This window comes from Colobus angolensis, unplaced genomic scaffold (assembly GCF_000951035.1).
Source record: "Colobus angolensis palliatus isolate OR3802 unplaced genomic scaffold, Cang.pa_1.0 Scaffold303, whole genome shotgun sequence".
Classification (NCBI taxonomy): domain Eukaryota; kingdom Metazoa; phylum Chordata; class Mammalia; order Primates; family Cercopithecidae; genus Colobus; species Colobus angolensis.
In genome coordinates, this window is record NW_012116300.1 from 615,380 (window position 1) to 638,577 (window position 23,198).

The 23,198-nt window shown below is 48.5% G+C and overlaps 1 protein-coding gene and 1 pseudogene across 1 annotated transcript in view; one reads left to right on the forward strand and one right to left on the reverse strand.

The window, feature by feature from the left end:
• Window positions 1-11,390: 11,390 nt before the first annotated feature.
• On the reverse strand, window positions 11,391-12,431 carry LOC105517614 (annotated as a pseudogene).
• A 6,728-nt stretch (window positions 12,432-19,159) lies between these two features.
• The window catches only part of MEFV (Mediterranean fever), a 19,847-nt gene continuing 15,808 nt past the window's right edge, over window positions 19,160-23,198 (forward strand). Inside the window, exons 1-2 of the mRNA XM_011950205.1 lie at window positions 19,160-19,470; window positions 20,971-21,594. Coding sequence (XP_011805595.1) covers window positions 19,194-19,470; window positions 20,971-21,594 — 901 coding nt within the window. The 5' untranslated portion in view covers window positions 19,160-19,193. The remainder of the gene's footprint in view (window positions 19,471-20,970; window positions 21,595-23,198) is intronic.

The window sequence follows — 23,198 nt, forward strand, 5'->3', positions numbered from 1 at the left end:
GTGATCCGCCCCTCTCGGCCTCCCAAAGTGCTGGGATTACAGGCTTGAGCCACCGCGCCCGGCCTCAGATACCAATTCTTATTTGAAAGTCTCTTAACTGAAATTAATGCAGGACATAGTTTAACTACCACATTTACCTCTCTCTTCTCTTGGATTCAATAAGAGAATAGTTCTCAGTTTTAATATAGTCAGAATTTTAGGACGATTAACTTGATATTTTGGTTCTAACTTAAATAATTTTATTATCAAAATATTCAAAAAATGAGGTAAAACTAAATCAGTGCATTGACGTTAGCAGAATTAATTCACTCCTCTTCCCAGAGATTGGAAAATAGCTTTGAATTGAGCACAACAGGATCTTCCCCCATTTTGTTTTTGTTCTAATGTTTGTTTTATTATTTTTGCAGTAAGCCTTTTGCACTCCTAGATTTTGTTCTAATGTTGAAAAACTGCCTGTTATGCTAGGCACAGTGGCTCACACCTGTAATCCTAGCACTTTGGGAGGCCGAGGCAAGAGGATTGCTTGAGCCAGGAGTTCAAGACCAGCCTGGGCAACAGAGAGAGCCCTTCTCTCTACAGAATTTTTAAAAAATTATCAGGACATGGTAGCACATGTCTGTGGTCCCAGCTACTCCAGAGGCTAAGGTGGGAGGAGCCCTTAAGCCTGGGAGGTCAAGGCTGCAGTGACTTGAGCTTGTGCCACTGCAGTCCAGCCTGGGAGACACTGCAAGACCCTGTCTCAAAAAAAGCCAACTGCCTGTTAGAGGCTCCAGGTGAAATAATCCTAATTTAGAAGGAAATTAATATGGAGAGGCCATCTGTCCTGGAAATAAGCCTGAACTCAGGAAAAATCAGTGTGACCCAGACTATCATGTTCCCTGTATTTCTTATGACCAGTATATCCAGTCCCAAACCCTGACCTGTACTTCCCATTGGAGCATAGAGAAGTACCATGGGTGCAGGAATAGCAGGATTCCAAAGGAAAGAAACAATGACTTGACTCCAGGAGAGGTGAGTATTCACTGGAAAGAAACAGGAAGAAAGAAAAGAAAAATTCAGCCTTACTTGGAATAAAAGCCTTTGGGATTCTATTTAGCAGTTTCTATTTTTTCTCTACTACTTTAATACAACTCTTTTTTCCGCCTCTCTCTTTCTCCTTGGACAAGGTGATATCTGCAATTTCTTTTTCTTCTTGCAGGTTTTGAGATCAGGAGAGAAAATGCAGATTCCTCAAAGCAGAAGAAATGTCCAACTCTGCATCTATTGTTACTTCAGAGGAGAATAAAATTGAATCATCAATTTTACCAAAAAAAGACTATAAACATTTAGGAAATCAGTAGAAACACCCCAGATTTAGCCAAACTTGTAGATGATCAGAACATCTCTATAAGGAGAGAAACCTGAGAACAGAACGGGAAGGCAAACTCAGCTCTTAGCTTTTCCTTAGTGTTTAGAAGCAATCAGCTCCCAAACCAGGGTGTTTTAACAACTGGGAAGCCATCCCATATTTCCAGTCTGGGAGGCATTTCCCAGCACTTTGGAAGGCATAGGCAGAAGAATCACTTGAGCCCAAGAGCATGGGACCAGCCAGGACAACACAGTGAGATACCATTTCTACAAAAAAATACAAAAATTAGCCAAGTATGGTGGCAAATGCCTGTGGTCCTAGTTGCTTGGGAGGCTGAGGTGGGAGGACTGCATGAGCCCAGGAGATCGAAGCTACAGTGAGCCATGATTGCACCACTGCATTCCAGCCTGATACCCTAGAAGCTAATACTATGACACTGGGTTTCTGAAAAAAGCTTTGTATTGCAAGTCGACTCACAAGGAGACAAGAATATCAAGCTCAAAGCTGTCCCGTGTTGGCTTTAAGGCAATTATTTTTATTAGAAAAGGTTCAGGTGGTGGATTCTGAGATTAGTAGGTGATTAGTGGAAGGAAAGAGGACGTCTGGAAAGTCCTTGAGCTTTCACAGTTATCTCTTCAGGCTACGTAATGGGTCTCGTGCAAATTCAGGGACAGCATGGAACCTGTGGTGAAAATTCAGGCTGTGACGTCAGCAAGCTCGTTCTGTGCAGACTCCAGCCAGCCTTATTGGCTCCAACAGATTTCTGCTTGTTGTTCTTCTATCTCATAAGGAAGGAATTTCAGCATTTCGTCAGCATTTCAGCAAGTTGTTTCTTCTCTTTTCCAATTTTTTTTTTTTTTTTTTTTTGAGAAGGAGTTTAGCTGCAACGCCCAGGCTGGAGTGCAATAGCATGATATAGGCTCACTGCAACCTCCGCTTCCCAGGTTCAAGTGATTTTCCTGCCTCAGCCTCCCAAGCAGCTGGGACTACAGGTGCCACCAACATGCCGGGCCTCGAACTCCTGACCTCAAGTCATCCACCCACCTCAGCCTCCCAAAGTGCTGGTATTACAGGCGTGAGCCACTGCACCTGGCCAGCAAGTTGTTTCTCATCTGCCATCCTGCAGACTCAAGAATTTCTGTTAGTTACTGATTTCTTTAACTCTTTGGGGCACAGTTTCAGTAGCCACACATTTTTTAAGACTCCTAGAAAATTAAAATAGCACAAAAATTGTGGTATATTTTACATATCTGCATTTAAATAACATCTTCAACACTCAACACAAGACCACAACTGGATATTTTACTGGTGATAACTTCAAAAATCTAAAACTTAAGACCTTTAATAAACATGAAACCATACTAAATGGCCCCACTTTGTACTCTTTTCCTTTTTTGTAGGGACAGAGCCTTGCTATGTTGCCCAGGTTTGTCTTGAACTCCTGGGCTCATGCGATCCTCCCACCTTGTCCTCCCAAACTGCTAGGATTAAAGATGTGAGCCACTGCACCTGGCTCCTACTTGGTATTTTTATGGTAACTCTTCAGCCATCTCTCCCCAATTAGGACCCCTTTTTAAGAGGAAGGGAAGCTGAAGGTCAGCAGCAAAGGACTAGAGGCCCCTCACCTTGGTCAGTGAATGGGAGGGACACACTTCCATGACTTTGTCTCCTGGTAATAATAATTTTTAACTTTTAAAAATTTCACGCCGGGCGCGGTGGCTCAAGCCTGTAATCCCAGCACTTTGGGAGGCCGAGACGGGCGGATCACGAGGTCAGGAGATCGAGACCATCCTGGCTAACACGGTGAAACCCTGTCTCTACTAAAAAATACAAAAAAGTAGCCGGGCGACGCGGCAGGCGCCTGTAGTCCCAGCTACTCGGGAGGCTGAGGCAGGAGAATGGCGCGAACCCGGGAGGCGGAGCTTGCAGTGAGCTGAGATCCAGCCACTGCACTGCAGCCTGGGCAGCAGAGCGAGACTCCGTCTCAAAAAAAAAAATTCACAAACCTGTAACAGCCAAATCTGGGTTTTAAACATGGTCACAGATGTTTTTGGCCACTCATCCCATCAAGAAGTGAGGCGTCTGTCCCTCTGCCTTGTATCTGGGCAGCTTGTGACTGCTACCAATGAAATACAATGAAATACAGATGCGGTGTGGCCTCCAGGGTGAGGTCATAAAAGGCCTTGAAACCTCTATCTTGTTTGCTAGGAGAACTTGCACGTGGAGCCGGTGTAAGAAGTCTAGTTATCCTGAGAACACCATGCTGGAGTGGCTGCACATAGCTGTCTGATGGAGAGTCCAGAGGTGCTTTTGCTTCTTGTAAAATAGGAAAAAAAGTCAAACAAATAGACACTGCCATTGATTGGTTGTGGATGGTGGTCATACAGGTATTTGTTAGGTTTTGTGTATTTGAACTGAGGCAGAATAGGGTCTGGGGGCAGGGAACTGAAAGCCAATTCACCCTGACTTCCCAGAACTAAACCAAAAGAAAAACCCCAACTTTTCCACACATAAGTAACAAAAGGATCAGAGGCTACTCCCTTTGCCAATCAATGCCCACCCTTTCTGATGGGCAGATGGTAAACTGAAAGTACCTCTGACTGGTTGCAAAAAGCAACCACTGAAGTGAAACTTTGTAACTTCACTTTTGTGGGCCACCATTTAATTTATGTGGAGTGAACACCAAGTGGCCAATGGGAAACCTCTAGGGAGTGTTTGGATCCAAGAAGATTCTACATCCAGGCCCTTAAGCTGCTGCTTGGCCAGCTCCCACACTGTGGCATATATTTTCAATAAATCTCTGCTTTTGTTGCTTCATTCTTACCTTGCTTTGCTGTGCATTTTGTCCAGTTCTTTGTTCAAAACGCCAAGAACCTGGACAATTTGTGTCAAGACCCTCTACTGGTAACAGAACCATTTCATTTCAAAAAAAGATCAAGGAAAGGGGCATAATTAGCAAGGTTATCTCTGGCTGTTGGTTTGAAGGCACTTACTCCAGCCTCAGAAACAAATCTTATCCAGAAAGCAGAAGAAGGAGGTTGTAGATTCTGCTGCAGGGAGGTTGGCTGGGAGCATAAGGGGTGGGTCCTCCTGTCTGTCCTGCCTGCTCTAATGTGCTAGGAGAAATCCCTAGTCACTTGTACTATTTGTCAAGATCTTGTGAAGACAGACAGTCCCACAATCCTCCTCCTTCCTGAGGGTACCCCTCTGTTTCTTCCTCCCAGAAATTCAGGGTTTGCCAGATTTCCCTAAGTGCTCTCCTTATGTTTGACCCTCATTGCTCTTAAAGAGAAAAGCTTCGAAGCAAATAGCTCCACTGGGGTAAGGATTGTTGGTAGGGTCTCAGAGCTGCCCCTAGGAAGTGAGCAGACGATTTGTTTATGTTATTCCTCAAAGTGCCATGTTTTCTGTCCTTGGAGCCATTTTGCTCAACGAGGAAAGGACTGGCAGGGTAGGAGTCAGACCTAGCACTGGCCACAGCTGCTGTGTGCAAAGATGTATCGTTCTGGCTGTAGCAAGGGAGTGAAGGCTGCAGATTCTTCAGTGGTCTTGCGACTTTCAAAACAGAAGAGGGTGCCATGGGGAACAGGAGTCAGCCCGGGAAAGACAGGAGGCAGTCTTTCACCATCAGTCAAGGTTTCCTACAATTCCGTGACCTGGCTTACATGGCCAACCAGTTACTTTGCCCATAGTCACTTTTGGCAGCTGTGCACTAATGAGACACTCCTGGAAGCTGCTGGTGATGGAAGAGTTACTCACCATCTAGATCAGAGGGTCTGAACCTTGGTCAACATTAGAATCACCTGGGGACCTTTCTCAAATTCCAATTCCTGGCCGAGCGCAGTGGCTCACATCTGTAATCCCAGCACTTTGGGAGGCCGAGGTGGGTGGATCGCCTGAGGTCAGGAGTTCGAGACCATCCTGGCCAACATGGTGAAACCCTGTCTCTACTAAAAATAGAAAAATTAGCCGGGTGTGGTGGCAGGCACCTGTAATCCCAGCTACATGGGAGGCTGAGGCATGAGAATTGCTTGAACCTAGGAGGCAGAGGTTGTAGTGAGCTGAGACTGCGCCATTGCACTCCAGCCTGGGCAACAAGAGCAAAATTCTGTCTCAATAAAATAAAATTCCAATTCTTGGTTACCACATCTCCTAGAAATTCTAATGTGTTTCGTCTGGGACTCAGGCCAAGCTTCTTATTTATTTATTTGAGTCTGGGTCTCGCTCTGTCACCAGGCTAGAGCGCAGTAGCACAATCACGGCTCACTGCAGCCTTGAATTCCTGGGCTAAAGTAATCCTCCTGCGTAGCTGGGACCGCAGGCACATGCTATCACACTTGGGTAACTTCTGTATTTTTGTTAGGGACAGGTTTTGCCATGTTGCTCAGGTTGGTCTCGAACTCCTGAACTCAAGCAATCCGCCCACCTCAGCCTCCCAAAGTGCTGGGATTACAGGTGTGGTCTGGGCCACAGTCCAGATATTTAAAGCTCCCCATTAATTCTAATATGCAGCCAAAATTGAGAACTAGTGCTCTATATATTAATTTGAGTAATGGCCTAAGAAACTTGGAAGGAAAAAACAGGCCTGATAGAGGATTTCCAAATAGGTGGCACATTTTTCTTGAATGGTAAAATAAATGAAGGATAGTGTGCTCTATTTCAGTGAATGTTATTATAAATCATAGGTCAGGCTGGATTTCTTGTTAAAAAGTCTTCATTTTTTAACATTACATAAAAAGCCTAACTTGAAACTGCCATGCTGTGAGGAAGCCCAAGCTGTCCACATGGAGTGAAACAGATGTTCAGTCATCAGCTGTTTCTGCCATCCCAGTGTAAGCACTAGACAAATGAGTGAAGAAGCAATTTGGGACACTCCAGCCCCAGCAGAGGCAAAGGGAAGAAGAATCAAGGAATCCATCTATACGCCAGGCACGGTGGCTCACGCCTGTAATCCCAGCACTTTGGGGGGCTGAGGAGGACTGATCGCTTGAGGTGAGGGGTTCAAGACCAGCCTGGCCAATGTGGCAAAACCCCATAGCTATTAAAAATACGAAAATTAGAGCCAGCACTTTGGGAGGCCAAGGCACGTGGATCACCTGAGGTCAGGAGTTCCAGACCAGCCTGGCCAACATGGTGAAGCCCCATCTCTACTAAAAATACAGAAAACTGGCCGGGCGTGGTGGCTCACGCCTGTAATCCCAGCACTTTGGGAGGCTGAGGCGGATGGATCAAGAGGTCAGGAGATCAAGACCATTCTGGGTAACACGGTGAAACCCTGTCTCTACTAAAAAATACAAAAAATTAGCACGGCATGGTGGCGGGTACCTGTAGTCCCAGCTACTCGGGAGGCTAAGGCAGGAGTATGGCGTGAACCCGGGAGGTGGAGCTTGCAGTGAGCCGAGATCGCGCCACTGCACTCCAGCCTGGGCGACAGAACGACACTCCATCTCAAAAAAAAAACAAAACAAACAAACAAAAAACACAGAAAATTAGCTGGGTGTGGTGGCGTGTGCCTGTAATCCTAGCTACTCAGGAGGCTGAGGTGGGAGAATCGCTTGAACCCAGGAGGCGGAGACTGCAGTGAGCCAAGATCGCACCACTGCACTCCAGCCTGAATGACAGAGTGAAACTCAGTCTTAATTAGAAAAAAGAAAAATAAAAAGAAATCCAACTATAGATAGCAAGTATCGAAACCCCAGATATACAACCCCAGTTTAACTATTCCAGTGTTCTCCAGCCATTGGAGCCACCTTAGCTGAAGATTCAGCCATTGTGGAACAAGATGAGTTGTGCCTCTATGTCTTGCTTGAAATCAGACCACCAAGTTGTGAGCATAATAAAAGGTCTGCTCTTTCACACTATTAAGTTTTGGGGTGTTTTTCATGCAACAATAGATAAGTGGAACAATAGGCATGCATGAATAAACCTTGTAGAAGATTCAATGAATATAGATGTATACAAACAAAATGAGGGTCTGGGCACAATGGTTCATGCCTGTAATCGCAGCACTTTGGGAGGCCAAGGGGGGAGGATCACTTTAGGTCAGGAGTTCGAGACCAGCTGGCCAACATGGTGAAACCCTGTCTCTACTAAAACTACCAAAATTAGCTGGGCGTGGTGGTGGGCGCCTGAAATCCCAGCTACTTGGGAGGTTGAAGCAGGAGAATCGCTTGAACCTAGGAAGTGAAGGTTGCAGTGAGCTGAGATCACGCCACCGCACTCCAGCCTGGACAACAAAGCGAGACTCTGTCTCAAAAAAAAAAAAAAAAATGAGGGACTTTTCCATCACCCCCACCTAATGTCTCCATGCTGTGCATCCTCCCAGCCTCCTAAGGAACTTCATGTACCTATATGGATTAATTATATGTACATATCATGCTATACATATTTTGCAGATCTTCTTTTTACATATTAGCAGTGTGCCTTTGATATCTATCTAGGTCCAGATGAATAGGCCATTGCCACTCTTAACAACTGTAGAGCATGCATACTATGCATATACCACAGCTGTATTGACTATCTCCCCATTTAGATTGTCTCCAATTGTTTCCTTTAACAACCAATACTCCAATGAACGTTTCAAACATACATACTTGTGTACATTGGATATAGTCTTAGAAATGGAATCACTGAAGCAAAAGGCTTGTGCTTTCTTTTTTTTTTGAGACAGGTTCTCGCTCTGTCACCCAGGCTGGAGTGCAGTGCCATAATCTTGGCTCACTGCATCCTTGACCTCCTGAGCTCAAGCAGTCCTCCCACCTCAGCCTTCAGAGTAGCTGGGACCACAGTCATGTGGCACCCAGCTAATTTTTTTATTTCTTATAGCAACGAGGCCTCACTTTGTTGCCCAGGCTGTTCTCAAACTCCTGGGATGAAGTGATTTGCTCACCTCGGCCTCCCAAAGTACTGTGATTACAGGCATGAGCCACTGTGCCTAGCCTAGGCTTGTGCATTTTTAATTTTGAAAACTTGCATCAAATTGCCTTCCAAAACAGCTTCACAGGCCAGGAGTGGTGGCTGACACCTGTAATCCTAGCACTTTGGGAGGCCAAGGCAGGCAGATCACCTAAAGTCAGGGGTTTGACACCAGCCTGGCCAACGTGGTGAAAACCCATCTCTACTAAAAATACAAAAATTAGCCAGGCATGGTGGCGGGTGCCTGTAATCCCAGCTACTCGGGAGACTGAGGCAGGAGAATCGCTTGAACCTCACAGGTGGAGGTTGCAGGGAGCGGAGATTGCGCCACTGCATTTCAGCCTGGGTGACAGAGTGAGACTCCGTCACAAAAAAAAAAAAAAAGCTTCACAAATTTAACTCCTAACTTGAGATGTGAAAGTGCTTCTATGTCTGCATGCTCATTAAAGGTAACTGTGGCAATCGTATTAATTTGTGACAATATAGTGGGTGAAAAATCATGTCCCCTCATCCAGGGGTGGTGGCTTAGGATCCCAGCACTTTTGGAAGGCCAAGGCAGGAGGACTGCTTGAGCCCAGTAGTTCTAAACCAGCCTTGGCAACATAACAAGACTCTGCCTCTGTTTTTAAAAAAGTAATATTCCCTTGTTGCTTGTCATGTTTCTGATTACTAGGAGATTGAGCATCTTTTCACGTGGTACTTTGTATTTCCTCTCTAAGTTGCCTATTTTTTTTTTTTTTTTTTTGAGACAGAGTCTCACTCTGTTGCCCAGGCTATAGTATAGTGTCAGGATCTCAGCTCACTGCAACCTCCACCTCCTGGGTTCAAGCAATTCTCCTGCCTCAGCCTCTCAAGTAACTGGGACTACAGGCACATGCCACTATGCCTGGCTAACTTTGTGTATTTTTAGTAGAGACGGGGTTTCACTATGTTAGCCAGGATGGTCTCGTTCTCCTGACCTCATGATCCACCTGCCTCAGCTTCCCAAAGTGCTAGGATTACAGGCATGAGCCACCACGCCCAGCCATGAGTTGCCTATTTAAGCCTTTGAGCATTAAAAAAATTGTAGTACTTTAACATTTCAGGTATTATTTTATGTACAAATACTTTCTCTGTCACTTTTTTAATTTATTTTTTGAGACAGGGTTTTGCTCCATCACCCAGACTGGAGTACAGTGGTGCAATCACAGCTCACTGCAGCCTTGACCTCCTGGGCTCCAGCGATCTTTCCAATTCAGCCTCCTGAGTAGCTGGGACCACAGGCACACGCCACCATGGCCAGTTAATTTTGTGGTGGAGGGTAGATATGGGGTCTCCCTACATTGTGATCTTTTAACTGTATTCATGGCTGTTTTTGTCATACTGAAGTTTTCTAATTTTTCTATTTACTTGAATTTTTTAACTTTTTCAGCTTTTTTGTCTTGGTTAGAAAGATCTTCCTCACTGCAAACTTTAAACAAATTTACAGATGTTACACTTTGTATTTCTTTAAATTATCTGGGCCGGGTGCAGTGGTTCATGCTTATAATCCCAGCACTTTGGGAGGCTGAGGCAGGTGGATCACGAGGTCAGGAGTTCAAGATCAGCCTGGCCAACATGGTGAAACCCCGTCTCTACTAAAAATACAACAAATTAGCTGGGTGTGGTGGCACATACCTGTAATCCCAGCTACTTGGGAGGCTGGGGCAGAGAATTGCTTGAACTCAGGAGGCAGAGGTTGCAGTAAGCCGAGATTGCGCCACTGCACTCCAGCCTGGGTGACAGCGTGAGACTCTGTCTCAAAAAAAAACAAAATTAAAACTTATAGACGACATAGATGGAAAAGGCCAACTCCTACCCCCAATTCTACTCTTGAGAGATAGTCATGTTTATTTCTTGCATTTCCCTCCAGATACTTAAATTTTAACAATATTTTTTCTCTTATTTACAAACATTGGATCATACTATCTGAACTTTACTGCAAACGTGCTTTTTCCACTGAATAATACGTAGACCATCTTTGCACATTAGAACACAGAAATTCACCGCACTGGGGCCGGGCGTGGTGGCTCACGCCTGTCATCCCAGCACTTTGGGGGGCCGAGGCAAGTGCATCAAACGTCAGGAAATGGAGACCATCCTGGTTAGCATGGTGAAACCCTGTCTCTACTAAGAACACAAAAAAGGAGCCGGGCCCGGTGACGGGCGCCTGTAGTCCCAGCTGCTGGGGAGGCTGAGGTGAGAGAATGGCGTGAACCCAGGAGGTGGAGCTTGCAGTGAGCCGAGATCGCGCCACTGTACTCCAGCCTGGGCGACAGAGTGAGACTCCGTCTCAAAAAACACAAAAACAACAAAAGAAATTCACCGCACTGTTTTCAGTGGATGCTGTGTAGTCCAAGGAATGGATTCACCAAAACTTATTCAGCCAGTGCCCTGGTAACAGACATTTAAGTGGTTTACAGTTTCTAACTAACTGGCACGTGTGGCAGGCAGGGAAATGATCTAGGGTGATTACCATCATTTGTGTAAGAAAGTGCCCCTGAGACTACCATGAAGGTGAATACGGCCTCGATATGCTTACCTGAAGACAGTAATCTTGATGGGTAGGACTTAAATCGAATGTAGGAACTAGAAAAACAGACCATCTAGCTGGGTTTCCAAGCTTTTTTTGTGGGCTGCAATACACTTGGATCAAAGGAACTCATTCTTGACGGTTCAATATGTAAAACAGTTAAAAAGTAGTGGCTGATCTGGCATTAGTTGGTGGGGAGGGAAGGGAAGGAGGGAGGTCTATGCCTAAGAAGCTCCTGAAATAAGAAACCAGATACAGTGCCTTCTTTGAGCCAAACCATTACCTCTCCGGCTCATAGCATGTTACTAGATTTGTTCAAAAGCAAAAAAACAAGTTTCAGAAACTGTACTCTAGGGTTCTGAGGGGGCAGAGTTTGAGAATCCCTGCTCTAGCCCGCCTCTGCTCATTATAAATAAGAAAACGGCAGTGCTGTTAGGCTGAAATATCTGTTCCTTTCACAGCTTTGTTATAACTGGTAATTACCATTTATCTGTTCTAGGCCGCTTTGGAACAGGGATCTTGCCTGACACGTGCATCCTCACACGTGGCACGGTAAGTGGGACACAGTAGGCGCTTGTAAAATATTTGCTGTAAACATGAACGAAAAAGGGCGACAGGCTAATAACGGGTGGAAGGATTTTGGGGTCAGCATAGCCCCAGGACGTCCCATCCCCGTTGGCCGCTGGCCGCCCGAAAATACGACGACTCCACTTCCAAGCGCCGCTCCCGGGATACCAGGAACAACAGCTGCTCTTTCCCGGTAAAAGGCGCTCGGCCCCTCCGGCGAAAAGCCGCTATAGGCTGTCGCGGCTGCCAATCAGACCAACAGAGCCGCGACCCGCAGACCTCTGGGAGACGTGGGCCCCCGCTTATCCGCCCTCCAATTGGCTCGCGTGCTCCCGGGGCACTCTGGGAGATGTGTTTCTGGGCGTGTTCCTCGCATGTGCGTGCGTGACGGCGGGGCGCCGGGGTCAGAGTGGAGTGTCTGTCGTGCCTTCTGTGGGCCCCTTGGCAGAAGACACGCTTTCGGCAGAAACCGCTCTGGGTCCCTTCCGTCCCGCAGGCAGCCCGAGACCCCGACGGGAATTGCGCGCGGGTCGGGTCTCGCTAGACCCCAGCACCTCTCCGCGTCCGGGCGCAGTGCGGACACTTCCTCTTTATCCTCGGCCGCTCTTCCCGCACGTCTCCTCCCCCAGGCCGCTTCCCCTTGGGGCGCCGGGCCAGGGAGGAGCTGCCGGGCCGGAGACTGCCGGAGTGGCGCCGGCTTCCGCTCAGGCGTGGGGTCCGCGGGGCGTCGGCGGGAGGGGTCGGCTGTGCCGGGTCGGGACTCACTGTTATCTCCACAGAGGCGCCCCTGACAGTCGTGCCAGGCGCCGCCCCGGGCTCTGGGGACGTCCAAGGACGCAGCTGGCGGTTCCTCCCGCGGTGCCCGGCACTGTTACTTCCCCGAATTCCCAGAACAACCCATTTGATAGGAAACGGAAGCTGAGAAAAATCGAGTAACTTACCTTCGTCACACGGCCACCAGATATTTGAATCTCGTATTTCCCACCACTTCGTGGCTTCCAGACTCATAAACAAGCAGTTGCAAAATAGGGTGATGCGTGGGAATGACAGCAGCAAAAAAGAAAAGGAAAAACAAGGGGGGTAGTTGCCTTCCAGACACAGTTTTGTTATTTTTCTGTCCCTTTTGCTAGCCTGTCAGCCCTCTGGTGGCCAGGGACTGCGTGTCCAAAGCCTGGCTGCTAGTCATGTCCCTATAAATATATTGGTAGGACAGCGTTTTAAAGTTTTTGTAAGTTTTTTTTTTTTTTTTTGAGACAGAGTTTCGCCCTGTCGCCCAGGCTGGAGTGCAGTGGCTCACGATCTCTGCTCACTGCAAGCTCCGCCTCCCGGGTTCACGCCATTTTCCTGCCTCAGCCTCCCAAGTAGCTGGGACTACAGGCGCCCGCCACCACGCCCAGCTAATTTTTTGTATTTTTTTTTTTTTTAATAGAGACGGGGTTTCACCATGTTAGCCAGGATGGTCTCGATCTCCTGACCTCGTGATCCGCCCGCCTCGGCCTCCCCAAGTGCTGGGATTACAGGCGTGAGCCACCGCGCCTGGCCTTTACAAGATTTTTAAGCATAGGAAAGTTGAGGGAGCAACATGGGTACCCACGTACTCTCCACGTAGATTTAATAATCAGAATAATCTGTGTAGGCCTTTATTTTTTACAAACCCTCTTGTTTAACGTTACCGCATTCCAAATGAAACTCATTGGTGAGTGGTGTGGGGATCTATTCAGATCCCCATGACTGCAGCCCTTCAGCAGAGGTAAGGCCACCTGCCACACCCCACTTTGGGAAGCTGGCTTCCTCTCCCTCCGTCTCCATCCTGCTCAGGAGATGCCCTCAGAAAGATCAGTTACAAATATGGTTATCTGTGCGTATCTCGGGAGGCCTGGGCAGCAGATCTCATTAATCTGGGCTGGGATAGGCAGGTGGGTTGGTCCAAATTAAGAAGGAGATCCTACAGAAACTCTTAGCTGCCTGCAGGATTCAACACGAACTCTCCTTAAGGTAGCAACAAGGGCCCTTTGTAAAATCTGGCAAGAAACAGGTGTCCTAGATGCCTCTTCACACCCCTCAGTATACAATGTATCCATATCATGTCAGCCTGGCTTTCAAAATTACCCAGAATCTGACCCTTTTGCCTCCACACTGGCTCAGGGCCCTGCAGTCGTTTTCCTGCATTTTGATAATAGATTGCTTTCTCCTGTTTTCACCTTTCTCCTCTCTTGTCTCTTATGGAAGCCAGAGCCCCTCCCCTCCCCAGAAACAAGATTCTCGCTCTTTCACCCAGGCCAGAGTGCAGTGGTGCGATCACGGGTGACTGCAACCTCCGCCTCGCAGGTTCAAGTGATTCTCCTGCCTCGGCCTCCCGAGTAGCTGGGACTACAGGTGCATCGCCGCCACACTCAGCAAATTTTTGTATCTTCAGTAGAGACGGGGTTTCACCATATTGGCCAGGCTGATCTCGAACTTCTGAGCTCAGGTGATCCACCTGCCTCAGCTTCCCAACGTGCTGGATTACACGTGTGAGCCACCGCGTCCGGCCCAGAGTGTTTTTCTTAAAGCGTAACTCCAGTCATGTCACTGCTTTGCTGAAACTCCAGTGTCCCCTCAGAGTAAGAGCCAAGTCCTTGCTGTGTCCTGGGAGCCCTCCTACTTGATAGGCGACCCCAGTTCCCTCTCTAACCCCTCCATCCACTCCTCCCTGCTTCTGCTCCAGCCACCACTCTTCCTCAAACACTAAGCACAAAGTTCCCCCTTTTGCACTCTGTAAATAGGCAAAGACTGCTCATCCTCAAAATGAATACCTGGCTTACTCCTCTTCCTTTGGGTCTCTGTTCAAGCACAAAAGGCTTCTTCAAGTGCCCTATTAAAATATGAAACCAGGGGCACAGTGACTCATGCCTGTAATCCCAGCACTTTGGGAAGCCAAGGCAGGCGGATCACTTGAGGTCAGGAGTTCAAGACCAGCCTGGCCAACATGGTGAAACCCTGTCTTTACTAAAAATACAGAAATTAGCCAGGCATGGTGGTGTGTGCCTGTAATCCCAACTACTTGGGAGGCTGAGACAGCAGAATCACTTGAATCTGGGAGGCAGAGGTTGTAGTGAGCCAAGATCGCGCCACTGCACTCCAGCGTGAGTGACAGAGTGAGACTCTGTCTCAAAATAAATAAATAAAAATAAAAAATAAAATATGAAACCAATCTCCTGTAGTCACTAAAACTATTATTCTGTTTTTTCCCACAATTTATTACTCCCTGATACATTGTGTATTTGTTTGTTTATATCAATTCACACTTTCCTATAAGAATGTGGGCTCTTGGCTAGGCGCGGTAGCTCACACCTGTAATCCCAGCACTTTGGGAGGCTGAAGTGGATAGATCACTTGAGGCTGGGAGTTCGAAACTGGCCTGGCCAACATGGTACATTTTAGTCTCTACTAAAAATGCAAAAATTATCCAGGCGTGGTTGTGGGTGGCTATAATCCCAACTGCTTGGGACGCTGAGGCAGGAGGATCGCTGGAACACTGAAGGCAGAGGTTACAGTGGTGAGATTGTGCCACTGCCCTCTAGCCTGGGCGACAAAGTGAAATTCCATCTCAAAAAAAAAAAAAAAATGTGGCTTCTTCTGAAGGGCATTTATATCAGAAAAAAAAGAATGTGAGCTCTGCGAGAAATTTTTTTCTGTTCAGTTCTGTATCCATAGTACCTAGAAGAGCATCTGGCATACGGCAGGTGCTCTATGAGTAAATTAATGGCCCTGTGGTGCCTCTTCCTAGCTAGACATGTGTTCAGTATGTCAAGTAACCCATCTATACAGGGTGGGCAATTGTCCCAATTTCCCAGGACTGAGGTTGTTCCCAGAACTAGGCTTTCAGTGCTAAGACTGGGAAAATTGGGTTTTGCTCCTAAGCAAAACGTGTTGGTCACCCTACCTCTAAGCCTACATTTCGTCATCTATAAAGAAAATAGTTGGCTGGTCACAGTGGCTCACGCCTGTAATCCCAGAACTTTGGGAGGCTGAGGCAGGTGAATCACAAGGTCAGGAGTTCAAGACCAGCCTGGCCAACATGGTGAAACTCTGTCTCTACCGAAAATACAAAAAAAATTAGCTGGGCGTAATGGCGGGCGCCTGTAATCCCAGCTACTCGGGAGGCTGAGGCAGGAGAATCGCTTGAACCCGGGAGGCGGAGGTTGCAGTGAGCCATGATCTTGCCACTGCACTCCAGCCCAGGTGATAGAGTGAGACTCTGTCTCAAAATTAATAAAATAAATAAATAAATGTATACATACTATATACTTCCTTTATCATGATGGTTTACAGGCACAGGAAGTTAAGCTAATTCTGAAAGACTTTTTTTTTTTTTTTGTAAATACAGAATCATGCTCTGTTGCCTAGGCTGGAGTTCAGTGGTGCAATCTCGGCTCACTGAAACTTCCGCCTCCTGGGTTCAAGCAATTCTCCTGCCTCAGCCTCCGGAGTACCTGGGATTACAGGTGCGTGCCACCTTGCCTGGCTAATTTTTGTATTTTCATTAGAGATGAGGTTTTGCCACGTTGGCCAGGCTGGTCTTGAACTCCTGACTTCAAGTGATCCACCTGCCTCAGCCTCCCAAAGTGTTGAAATTGCAGGCGTGAGCCACCGCACCCGGCCTGAAACACTTTTTAAAGCTATCTTTTCTGCTTATTACGAATGTAATACAATCTTCATTTTTTGAAATCCCAAAATGTGCAGAAATGAATGCCATAGAAAGTGAAACCCCTGGTGACCAGGAATGGAGCGAAGGTCGTGGCGTCCGAGCCACACATTTCCCAGGAATAACAGCAGAGAGTGGACCCTTTGCAGCAGCTTCGTAGGGTTTAGATTTGCCATGTCCCCCCAAATAAGGTCACACATCCAATGGCAGGGGCACACAAGAGAGCCCATGACCATTCCACTTTGATTATTAAACACTTAAATGACATTACAAGGGCAATAATTCTATTTTCACTCTGAGAAATTACTGGAACCCCTCCAAACAAAAGCTTTGTGAGCCTGCCTTGCCCTAGAAAGTCCAAAGTGGCGTCAAAACACTGCCTTACAGAAGTCCTGCCTCAGAACAGCCTCTGTTGCAAAACGTGTCATCACAATTGCAAAATATCCTGCTTTAGACCAGAAAGTATCGTTCCCTGCCCAGTTCTGTCGTGGGGTTTTGGTCTCAGCTCCGAGGAGTTTTCTGACCAGTCAAGATGGGATCACACAGCACCCACAGCGTCACTGCACAGTCTCATCCTTTCTCCATCTGGTAGTGGGAGACTGCCTGGGAGGTGCTGGGTTGCCACTGTCCAGAATGAGGGACAAGTGCTGACCCCAGTGATACCCTAGTCAACACCCTTCTTCTGGCCCAGCCTAAAAATTCCAAAAATCTGTCGTCTGCACCATCAATGTGCATTTCACCCATGGTTTTTTTGTTTTTTTTTTTTTTTGAGACAGGGTATCTTGCTCTGTTACCCAGGCTGAAGAGCGGTGGTGCTATCACAGCTCATTGCAGTCTCAACCTAGGCTCAAGCAAACTTCCCGCCTCAGCCTCCTGAGTAGCAGAGATCACCAGTGTGTGCCACCACACCCAGCTAATATTTTTTTTATTTCTTGTAAAGGCAGGGTCTCCTTATGTTGCCCAGGCTAATGTCGAACTCCTGGGCTTAAGTAATCCTCCTGTCTCAGCCTCCCAAGGGCCGGGACTGCAGGTGTGAGCCACTACACCCAGCCCAATTCACCCACTGTTTAGGGAAGATGTTGGGCTCAGAAAGATCCAGTGAACTGCATGTTTGTTGTCAGCTATGAAAATAAAGCAAAAGCACCAAATACTCTGTGAAACAGAAAACAGGTGGACCAGCTGGACAGTAAGTAAAATTCAACCAATCAGAACTCATCAAAGCCTTGAATCCCTGGCTGGGCACACACAGAGGCGCTCACACCCAGAGATGAGTGTTCAGCTAGGCATCACAATGTTGTGACTGACCTGTGGAAGTGACCCATCCGGGACCTCAGTGGTCAGCTGGAAATGGGACATCCATGGTAGTCATGAATAGTAAAATCACAAATTATTGTCATGCAGGAGACGATGTTGTGAAGTGGTTTGATGTTTGGATCCTGGCTCTGGGCAAGTCACTAAGCTACAGATTCTTGGCTGCAGAGGGGGATGATAAATGCAGTCCTGCAGGGTGCAATCCTAGAGATTCTAGGAGGTAGTGTTTACAAAGCAAGTGGTGGCTGGTGCAGAGCAAGTGCTGGTGAAGGGTAAATTCCATTATTAACAAAACTTCTGGACGGGCACAGTGGCCAGATTACAGGGATTACACACCTGTAATCCCAGCACTTTGGGAGGCCAAAGCGAGTGGATCGCTTGAGCTCAGGAGTTCAAGACCAGCCTGTGCAACATAGTGAGACCCTATCTCTATAAAAAAAATACAAAAATTAGCCGGATGTGGTGGCATGCAGCTGCAGTCCCAGCGACTTGGGAGGCTGAGGTTGGAGGGTTGCTCAAGCCCAGGAGGCAGAAGTTGCATTGAGCCAAGATCCTGCCACTGCACTGCAGCCTGAGTGACTGAGCAAGACCCTATCTAAAAACAAAAAATTAAAAAATTAGGGTATGCAAGTAATTTTTTAATTTTTATTTTTTTGAGACAAAGTCCCGCTCTGTTGCCCAGGCTGGAGTAAAATGGCGCAATCTCGGCTCACTGCAACCTCCGCCTCCCGTGTTTAAGCGATTCTCCTGCCTCAGCCTCCTGAGTAGCTGGGAATACAGGCGCGTGCCACCATGCCTGGCTAATTTTTGTATTTTTAGTAGAGATGGGGTTTTACCATGTCGGCCAGGCTGGTCTTGAACTCCCAACCTGAGGTGATCCACTCACCTTGGCCTCCCAAAGTGCTGGGATTACAGGTGTGAGCCACCATGCCCAGCCCCCGACATGTAACTTCTGTTAGCTTCAAAGCCACCTCTGGGGCCCTGCACCAGACTATGAGCTGAAGGACACCCGTGCCTTTTCACCCCTGTAGCTCCAACATCCTGGCACACTGTCTAGAATGTTCAGTGAATGTGCACGGAAGGGCATTCTGGCTCCAGGGAGCGAGAACTGAGTCAGCTCTGGGAACAGATGAGTCAGGCTGGTGGTCGAGGCATTGCTTTTCAAGCCCTTCATGTGGCTGGAAGAACCAGACAACTGGAACTGGATCAACAGGGGTGATGGCGTGGCAAGAGTTATCCCCTGGCAGTGCCCTTCTGGCCTCACTTGCCTTCTTGGGCCAAGAAGGGCAAAGATCACGGGGCTGTATTCACTGCCTGCTCCTTCCCCCATCCCGTGCCATTGGCTCTGGAGGGTCTGTGAAACCCCGAGTCTGGAGAAGAACAGTTGACCAGCGGGGCTGGCCCTCAGCATAGTCCTCTCTGTCCCACTCACCCGCTTTGCCAGCCCCAGATCCTGGCAGGAAGGGAGATTGGAGGGGGTGTCTGGAATCCAATCCCAGACCTTCCCTTGCAGACTTGCCCACCTGTCTGTGGTCTAGTGTGGAGATGAGGTCCAGGGTTTGGGAGGGGTGTGGGGACACATGTCTGCCAAGGCACTGAGTTCTCCCAGGTGGAAAATCCTCTGAACCTGTCAGAAGAGAACACAGCCAGCATGGACACACCCTTACCCTTAGTCTCAGTTCCCAGCAAGACACAGAGCATTTCCTGTGCCTTTTCCGCTATTTCACAACCTGCCTTTTCTTGCTCACCAAAGTAGAGGCTTCTTCTCCTGCCAGAAGCCAGACAGCTGGCTCCAGCCTCTCCTGCTCAGCGCCATGGCCAAGACCCCTAGTGACCATCTGCTGTCCACCCTGGAGGAGCTGGTGCCCTATGACTTTGAGAAGTTCAAGTTTAAGCTGCAGAACACCAGTGTGGAGAAGGAGCACTCCAGGATCCCCCGGAGCCAGATCCAGAGAGCCAGGCCAGTGAAGATGGCCAGTCTGCTGGTCACCTACTACGGGGAAGACTACGCTGTGCGGCTGACCCTGCAGGTCCTGCGGGCCATCAACCAGCGCCTGCTGGCTGAGGAGCTCCACAGGGCAACCGTTCAGGGTAAGCGGGTCCAGGCCGCCTCCTCACCCAGCGCTGAGGGCTGGTTGCTTTGTGGGAAAAGGGACCAGGAGCTCAGAGCAGCTCACTCTGACTTGGGGGTTGGGAGTCTCAGGTCTACCAAGATCCAGGTGACTTTAGTTCAGGAACGTCCCTTCCTTCACTCCGGCTTTTGGCACTGGGTTAGGAAACTTCCTTAAGGCTCCCAATGGGTTTTTGAAGAAGCAGGTCAGGGTCAGGAAAAGCAGGAGTTGGAGCACCTGTTCTTTGAGGCTTCTTCACTTCATTTATGATTAATACTCATGTCAAACAAACATCTCTAGGTTAGCAAAAAGGGACTGCTATGCAATCATATGAACGGGGTTGGTATAGAATCTTCTCAGTGCTGTTTACCATGCTGGCCAGGCTGGTCTCAAACTCCTGACCTCAAGTGATCCTCCCGCCTCAGCCTCCCAAAGTGCTGGGATTTCAGGCATGGACCACTGTGCCTGGCTTATTTTTATTTTTGAAACGTATAATCTGGGTTTTGCTGACCTGTATAAGATCTTATTTGAAACAGTTGTCCTGCTTAAAACGTTTGAAAAGTACTATTTGAGAAATACATGGTGGCTCACACTTATAGTCTCAGCACTCTGGGAGGCTAAAGTGGGTAGATTGCTAGAGCTCAGGAGTTCGAGACCAGCCTGGCCAACATGGTAAAACCCTGTCTCTACCAAAAATACAAAAAAATGAGCCAGGCGTGGTGGCACACACCTGTATTCTCAGCTATTGAAAAAACAGAAAACAGGTTGAGGTGAGAGGATCACTTGAGCCTGGGAGGCAGAGGTTGCAGTGAGCCGAGATCACATCAGGGCCACAGAGCAAGATCCTGTCTCAAAAAATAAAATAAGAGAGAGAGAAATATATTGCAACATCAAGCATGTTCTTACTGAATGGTAATTGACTGCCGTTGTCTAGGAAGTCCTGAACTTTTGTTTTTGAGATGGAGTCTCGCTTTGTCACTCAGGCTGGAGAGCAGTGGCGTGATCTCAGCTCACTGCAACCTCCGCATCCCAGGCTCAAGCGATTCTCATGCCTCAGCCTCCAGAGTATGTGGGACTACAGGTGCACACCACCAGTATGGCTAAGTTTCGTATTTTTAGTAGGAACGTGGTTTTGCCACGTTGGCCAGGCTGGTCTCGAACTTCTGACCCCAAACGATCCTCCCAATTTGGCCTCCCGAGAAGCTAGGATTACAGGCATATGGCACCACGCTCAGCTTATTTTTGTATTTTTAGTAGAGACGGGGTTTCACCCTGCTGGTCTTGAACTCCTGACCTCAGGTGATCCTCCCATTTCAACCTCCCAGAGTGCTGGGAATACAGGCATGAGCCACCGTGCCCGGCCCATTTTCTCCTCCATTTCTAAACTTTAATATCCATGGGGATTCTCTCCCCTCTCCTCTGAATCTTGGGCCCTAAACGTGGGACAGCTTCATGACTTTGCAGCTGGTTGTCTTTCCAGAATATTCCACACAAGAAAATGGCACAGACGATTCCGCAGCGTCCAGCTCCCTGGAGGAGAACAAGCCCGGGAGCCTGAAGACTCCAGACCACCCCGAGGGGAAGGAGGGAAAGGAGGGGAACGGCCCTCGGTCGTGCGGGGACTCGGCTGCCAGCCTGCGGTACAGCCAGCCTGAGAACGCAAGGGGGCTGTCGGGGAAGCCCTCGAGCAAACGCAGAGAGAAGGCCTCGGAGGGCCTGGACGCGCTGGGCAAGCCTCGGCCCCGGAGCCTGGCCCTGCCTGGCGGGAGAAGCCCCTGCAGGGCGCCAGAGCCGGGCCAGGCCAAGGGCTGCCTGCGCAGGATCGCCAGCTCCGCGGGTCTCGCGGGGGGCGCGCAGGGGCGGAAGGACTGCAGGCTCTTCGAAGTGGACCTGCCCTCGGGAAAGAAGCGGCCTAAAAGCCTTGAGCTCACCATTTCCACCGGGGAGAAGGCGCCCCCAAATCCAGAAACTCTCCTGACTGTAGAGGAAACGACAGCTGCGAATCCGGACTCAGCAACAGCCGCCCAAGCAAGGCCCACTCCGGATGGAGGGGCGTCTGCGGACCTGGAGGAAGGCCCTGGGAATCCAGAACATTCGGTCACCGGTAAATTGTGTTCTTTCCTACTTTATATCGGCTGCAAAGAAAGAACAGCTGGCCGGGCACGATAGCTCACGCCTGTAATCTCAGCGCTTTGGGAGGCCAGGGCGGGAGGATTGCTGAGGCCAAGAGTTTGAGACCAGTCTGGTGAACATAGTGAGACCCCCGCCATGTCTATAAATAAAATTTAAAAAATAAAAACCCAAAGGTTGGACAGGGCGCCATAGCTCACGCCTGTAATCCCAGAGCTTTGAGTGGCCTGCACGGGAGGATCTCTTGACCCCAGGAGTTCCATACTAGCCTAGGCAACACAGTGAGACCCCATCTCTACAAAAAATACAATAGTGGCACACGCCTGTAGTCCCAGCTGCTCGGGCTCACTTGAGCAGGGGGAGTTCCAGGCTACAGTGAGCTGAGATCATGCCAGTGCACTCCAGCCTGAGCAACGTAGCGAGATTCCACTTCTACAAAACTAAAAAAAAAAAAAATTAGCTGGGTGTGGTGGCACACGCCTGTAATTCTAGCTACTCGAGAAGCTGAGGCAGGAGGATTGCTTGAGCCAGGGAGTTCCAGGCCTCAGTGAGCTGAGGTTGTGCCACTGCACTGCAGCCTGGGCAACACAGCAAGACCCTGTCTCTTAAACATTTTGTGGGGGAAAAAAAAGAAAGAATGTCCAATTGAAAAAGGCAGTCGGGTTTTATTCAGTGGCCAAAGAATAGAGAAGGGGAGCTCACCTCTGCAGGCATCTGCTTGCCAGGGATGGGAGGCAGGGGGATTTTAGAGTCCCAGGAGGGGAAGGGAGGTAGGTAAGCAGGTCCAGGGCAGGATTCCATACATGAAGGCGCTGTCCCCAGCGTGCTTTTTCCTACATCGCATGGCCATCTTTTAGGGGAGGGGCCTTTAGCCTTACAATGATGTGTAAATGATCTAAAGGTAACTGGAAGTTACCTGTTCCAGTTTGCACTGGTTTTGCTCTGATCTTAACTTCTTCTGGTTTTTGGCAAGAGATCAGGCGGCTCCAGGCCATCTGGATTTTTTTTTTTTTTTTTTTTTTGAGGCGGAGTCTCGCTCTGTCGCCCGGGCTGGAGTGCAGTGGCCGGATCTCAGCTCACTGCAAGCTCCGCCTCCCGGGTTCACGCCATTTTCCTGCCTCAGCCTCCCAAGTAGCTGGGACTACAGGCGCCCGCCACCACGCCCAGCTAATTTTTTGTATTTTTTTTTTTTTTAATAGAGACGGGGTTTCACCATGTTAGCCAGGATGGTCTCGATCTCCTGACCTCGTGATCCACCCGTCTCGGCCTCCCAAAGTGCTGGGATTACAGGCTTGAGCTACCGCGCCCCGCCCATCTGGATTTTTAAAGCAGCTGTCCCTATAGGTAAAGAGACCAGAGAAAAACTGTAAAAGAAAAATGCCACCGTTTTTTTTTTTTTTTTTTTTTTTTTTTAGACAGAGTCTCAGTCTGTCTCCCATGCTGGAGTGCAGTAGTGTGACCACAGCTTACTGCACCCACAACCTCCTGGGCTCAAGCGATCCTCCCACCTCAGCCTTCCGAGTAGCTGGGACTATAGGTGCTCACCACCACACTGGTTAATTTTTTTTTTTTTTTTTT